Below are 6,132 nucleotides of genomic sequence, written 5' to 3' on the forward strand. Positions count from 1 at the left end.
AAATAGTAGTGCCGGTGGCTACTAACTATTTAACAATCAAATCACATGATAAGAAGAATATTCGATTAGAAAGTTATAAAAAACCTAATTTTTAATTAATGTATGATATATTTACAGTTTTATCTACCATACATTTTTTTTAGTTTACATACAGTTATTAAATTAAAATAAAATTGAAAAATTATGCTGTTCAAGAAAATAGTAGTGGCTATTAAAAAAGACGATAAAACTAAGAATATGAAAGTAACAGTAAATATTTCATATTTAATATGTTTCCTAAGGTCTAATATTTTGTTGTAAATCCGTTGTTGTTTATAACAGCTAGGCATCGGCGTGGCATGGAGTCAATAAGGTCCTTACAACGCTTCACAGAGATTTGAGCCCATGCTTCCTTAAACACTTGCCAAAGCTCTGTGTTTTTCGATGGTTTTGCTGTTGCTACACTTCTGTTGACATCGCCTCATAATTTTTCGATAGGGTTTAGGTGCGAAGATTGTGCTGGCCATGGTATCAAGTAGACGTTTTCAGATGCAGACCACTGATTAGCTAGTTTGCTCGTAGGTTTAGGATCATTATCCTGCTGAAATGTCCATTTTAACGACATTTTCCAATTAGCATACGGTAGCATTACATCTTTCAATTTATTAATGTACACTGCTTGTTCCATAATGCCACTGATCAAAGAGATTGGACCATCGCCAGCATACGACAAACAAGCGCACACTATAGTCTTTAGCCTACCATATTTAACAGTCTTTGTGTTGTACCTTGGGTGGTATTCTGTGTTTAGGGGACAACGAACACACTGCCTGGAGCCTATACCACAAAAAAAAAAAAAAAACAATTTTTATCTCATCCGTAAATAAAATGTTGTGCTACTTTTGGACGGGCCAATACATATGGCCTTTCGCAATCTTTTATTCTTGCATTGACGTGCTTCTTCGTCAAAAGGGGTACTTTTCTCGGACTCCTTGCATGTAAATTAGCTTCTATTAGCCTTCGGCTAACTGTGACAGCACTGACCAGTAGATTCAATTCATTTTTAATTATTTTTGACGACGCCTAAGGCTTTGCTTTGCTGTATCGCACAAGTCGTCGGTCCTCCAGAAATGTAGTCTTGCGCTTACCACCAGGAGTTTCCGGCTTAATAGTATGATGAATAGCATTAAATATCATCGGAGCAGTGCAACCGATCATTTCTTCGTTTTATTTATATGTTTTGCCCTGATCTCTCAAGTTACCAATTAACTCTCGCTTTTTGATTGAGCAATGCTTTTTACAACCCACTAAACAATAAATAAATAGCGGTTTCAATAAATTTATATCACACAATTACTATATTATTTTAATACACTTTCTGATGTCAGTTAAAATTAAAAATAAAAAAATTTTTAATTTTTTTCAACTATTCCCTTTAAGCACTACTATTTTAATGAACAAGAGATTTTTCATAAAGATAGTTCTACGAAAGTATTGTAGAAATGTTCAATTTGCAAGATAGAACATGTCAGCAATAAGATTGGAGTGTTATGTGCTGTCGCACTACTATTTTCGTGAACACAACTGTACATACATATGTATACTTCATAACATATCTTAATATATAAAAATCACGTGTCACATTGTTTGTTTGCGATGGACTCCTAAACTACTGAACCGATTTTAATGAAATTTTTAACACTGTGTGCAGTTTGGTCCAACTTGAAAGATAGGATAGTTTATAATTCTCCTTATAGTCGCATTATTTATTTATTGCAAATTATTTGTTTATTATTAGCAAAGAGCTATCCACCAGTTGGTGGCGCTAACAGCGGTATTGAGTGCGCTATGTTACAGTAGATGGCGCTACAAACATTAAAAACATTAAATGAAAATGCGTTGTTTGAAGTTTATATTATTTGTGGTAAAGTTATACGAGTCTATGACTTCAAAAAAAAAAAAATAAAAATTGGGCGGGGCGAAGTTCGCCGGGTCAGCTAGTGTATGTATATAACAAACTATCATAATATTATTAAAAAATTAAATATATTACAATTGTGATAAATGTACATTAATCGTAAATTTTATCATTCGCTTTCGCGAATTCAAATCATATTATCACTTATCAATAATAACATGTGCGCGCTGCTCATATGTATGTACATACATAAATATGTGCGTATGACATTGGCACACAAATAACGCATCCACAACATACATACTTATATGCGTTCACGTGTAGATATGTCACCCGCAAAAACTACAAACATTGTTCTACAAAAACAACAATCGTTTCAAGTAGCAGCAGCGTCACAAGCCAATAGGCATGGCAGCCAAATAGTACGAGTACATCTCCCCGAGCATGACTTTGCATATAAGCGTCTTTTCGCGACGTGGCAAAAGCCAAAAATCATAAATTGAACAATTTCTGATATTTGTATGAGAAGGAAAAAGCGACAACAAGAATAAAATTGACAACATAGTTTATTTGTCGATTTTCAAGTCAAGAAATGTATCAAAGAAAATATTCATTATTTCTCTGAGTTATGTGTACACTGAGTCCCGGTTAAGTAGTACTCCGCTTAAATGAAAATCATCCCTCTTAACTCGCTACATCTTGCTGCTTCTCACGGTTTATTTTTATGAAATACATAGAAATTATTGTTTTAAGTACCACTCGCTTAAGTATTCGCACACGCTTATGTGCCATATTATATTTTTAGTTTTACAAACCACAAGCATCTGTATCTTTGATTATGACGTATAACCGGGATTGACTGTATTTGTCAAGAAATGAAAAAAATATTTTTAAGCGGCTTGCAAAAGTCTGCGTCGATATGTACCCTGCAAAAAGTCGGACTACATTATGTACTAGGACAGGACCACGATACTTAGTAACCAACACTAGTTACCGACGTGGTCCAAACATATGGAAAAAATATAGTTACATTAACATTGCGATGTCATTGGACATGACCACATCTGGTCCAACGCTGCATAACATAGGACCACCTACCAAACTACCTCCTTTGGTCCAACATATATTATGCTTACACAAGACCATTGCGTTCTCGACCACCTACGAAACTACTTCGTCTAGTCCAACATATATTCTAATTACACTAGACCATGGCATACTCTACTTACTATTATTGTGGTCCAAATGGACCACATTTTTGAGCTAAGCAATCCACCTTACTCTATTTCCAATAAAAATTTTAAACGCTGTTTTTATTATTATTTTTTTAAAAAAAATTTTTAGTTTATACAAGTATATTAAACTTAAAATATTTTCTTTGGATGCTGCAATTCATTTTTTATAAAAAAATTTTATTTACATATATTACACTTAAGTTATTATTAAAAACTTAACTCTATTTTGGGAGAGGTACGTATGTGTACCGCAAAAAAATCAGTTTTTATATTAGGTATGGTTTTTGATCGAAGAAACCTGCCGGAAATGCCTCTTTTTTACGACCTGAAAAGCCCTCCTCATTTCCGCTTCCGCATTTACTGCTGTTTTTCCAATTGCTTCTGTAATAAATAAAAAATTATATATATGTACATATATATATTGTTTTGTCGTTAAGGAATAATTCAATTGTCCATACTTTTAAGTATGGTATACACCATAGAATAATCCTTAAAGCTCTTGTTGTTGCCAATTCCATAAATGTTGTATTCAAGGCAAAATTTACGCGCCAAAACCTTTTCGAAATCTTTTACAACCTCTCCTTGTAACAAGTATTGCACTGCTGAAATCTAAAATGTTTAAAATGAAATTGGATTAGGCTCTTAACATAATCAGTTATTTTTATATATAAATTATAGGACTCTTACATAGCAATCTCTATTATCATCAATAGCTCCATTAGTTCCCTTCTCCTTTTGAGTTAGATTTTGTAACAAAACGGCATGTTCCGCCAAAATATTAATGATCACTTTGTTTTGTTTTTCAATTAATTCTGGAAAAATAAAAGAATGTCGGTATGTTAATGATATTCTATTTGATTACAATTATGTATATGTATATATATTTAACATACCTCCCAACTCTGTAATTTTGTCCACAAATAATTTTTGAAGGTTGTTGTACTTATCGCAACCATCATTGAAGCTATCTAAATAATAAAAATTGTCAATGAAAGTAAAAACACAAATAATATAAATTAAAAAACAGTAGTTCACTTACCTAAAAATGATTGGGGTATTCCGCCGTTCATCCGGCGAAGCTTTCCAGCTGTTTCCATATTTTTTCCTTATGTAGCAACTCCAAATATTTACATATGTATGTAAGTATGTATATGAAAACAAAATTAAAAACGTTAATTAGTGCAGCCATGTAATATTGGTATAAAAAGTAATTGGTCGTTATGTGGCAAATTTCTTTAATGGAAGCTTTTCCCTAGTGGCATCAGTACTATGAAAAGAATTACAATGCGCAATATTCTCGGTAGCGGCATCGTTTCCCCGAACTCGTACTGATGCCTCATTTTTAACGGCTAATTGCTCTGTATAAAACTCTTTTTTAACTTTATAAAGGCGTTTCAAATGCCTCTTTGAGCAACTCATTTTAATTAATCACTAATTAATTTATTATTAAATTTTTCACACACTATACTCACCAAAATCCTTGAAATTTCTCCAATTATGTCGCAGTAAATTTTTCCAATCCATCCAATCCGTCTGACAATTTCAAAATGAGTAAATGTAGGGGTGGGCGATACACAATATATGAATACAACGACTTATCGATACTTTAAAAGGATTAAGCGCGCATTGACACACTACGCCTTTTATCGCCCAAACTGTGGGCGAGGGCACGTCGAGGAAAATTTAATTTAATTATAAACTTTTTAAATAGAATATAAAAATTTCGGTGCAAATATGTGTATTATAATAGAAGATAAAAATTATCTTAAGAAAAATATTTTTGTGCACATTTTAAATGAAGCGTACAAAAATTTGATAATATGATATCAAAAACATTGCAGAACACCAGACGAGAATATTCCGAAAACGAGCAACAAAAGTTTTCGGGTGTAAACTCGTTCTAAGTTAAAAATTTTATGCAAATCGATTTATTTTGTTATTCTCGATAATGAATAGTTCACTTTTAGACTAAAATATTCAATGTTTTTTATAATTTGCTTCAATTTGTTTTAAACTAATATGAGAAATGTTTCAAATTCTTAGAAGACACGGTTCGTAAAATTGTATTTCAAAGAACTTTTTGAATTAAATGTTTGCTCTAATTCTTATACATATGTGATTGATGAAAGCAACCGCAAATACAGAAAAAGTTTAAGTGGGGTAAAAATTAACAAATTCTTCAACGTAGTAATAAATAAGAAATATTTACGTTAATAAAGGTTTTTTAAAATGTATTAAATAATTTTCAATGACTTTTTAGGAAAAATAAATCGATATCTCGTTACGATTTATTTAAAATTATCGTTATTTTTATGATGTCCATTGCTAAATATACCTGCATACGAGTATAACCGAATCAAATTGACGAACAAGCACGAAAAAGACGATGTTCAATTTCGGACATGGTCCAGTGCAGCATAACATATGGTTAGGTATGTAACCAGATCTCATCGCCTCTACTTCGAAGCATTACCCAATTGGACTACGTGGTCCTCAAATTTTTGCAGGGTATGCACGCTCATACAAAAACATACATACATATCTACACCGGTTTGTATGCGAAGCTGTTTCAGCTGCAAGGGAAGCAGTGGCAATTGGCGATCATTCGCTTGTGTTTTCGGCACAGCTCGGATTTTCTACCAACAACACAATGTTGTGATGCTTTGTCGCCCCTTCGGTCCGTCGACTTATTGACTCTTTGACTTGAAAGCAAAAAATTTCATATATATATATTTACATACATACATACATATGTTGCATGCAGACAAATTTACAAACGTTATGCGTATGGTTCTTTTATATTTGTTTACATGCACACATAATTACATACATATATGTACATATATATATATGTGCGACCGCTTGGTCTTTTAACATGATATCGAAACGATTAATGACCAAAGCAAATATGTATATACATATTTATGTATATAAATATATGTCGTATCAAACCTATGTATATAAAATGCATATTTAGGTAGTAATACAAATCTTATTAAG

At 32.3% G+C, this 6,132-nt stretch overlaps 1 protein-coding gene across 2 annotated transcripts; it reads right to left on the minus strand.

The window, feature by feature from the left end:
• Positions 1 to 17: 17 nt before the first annotated feature.
• Positions 18 to 5,184, minus strand: LOC125780206 (uncharacterized). Of its 2 annotated transcripts, none has more exons than XM_049462008.1 (5): positions 4,172 to 5,184; positions 4,026 to 4,100; positions 3,820 to 3,944; positions 3,591 to 3,741; positions 18 to 3,510 (listed from the first exon to the last, which is right to left on the minus strand). In XM_049462008.1, exons 1-5 carry the CDS (start codon positions 4,227 to 4,229, stop codon positions 3,404 to 3,406), a joined length of 516 nt encoding a protein of 171 aa, XP_049317965.1. In that variant the 5' UTR covers positions 4,230 to 5,184; the 3' UTR covers positions 18 to 3,403. The 2 variants fall into 2 exon arrangements, with proteins under 2 accessions (XP_049317965.1, XP_049317964.1); XM_049462007.1 differs by having other exon boundaries at positions 18 to 3,513; positions 4,172 to 5,179.
• Positions 5,185 to 6,132: the final 948 nt, after the last annotated feature.

The sequence above is a fragment of the Bactrocera dorsalis genome, unplaced genomic scaffold, assembly GCF_023373825.1.
Source record: "Bactrocera dorsalis isolate Fly_Bdor unplaced genomic scaffold, ASM2337382v1 BdCtg206, whole genome shotgun sequence".
In the NCBI taxonomy this organism is placed as follows: Eukaryota; Metazoa; Arthropoda; class Insecta; order Diptera; family Tephritidae; genus Bactrocera; species Bactrocera dorsalis.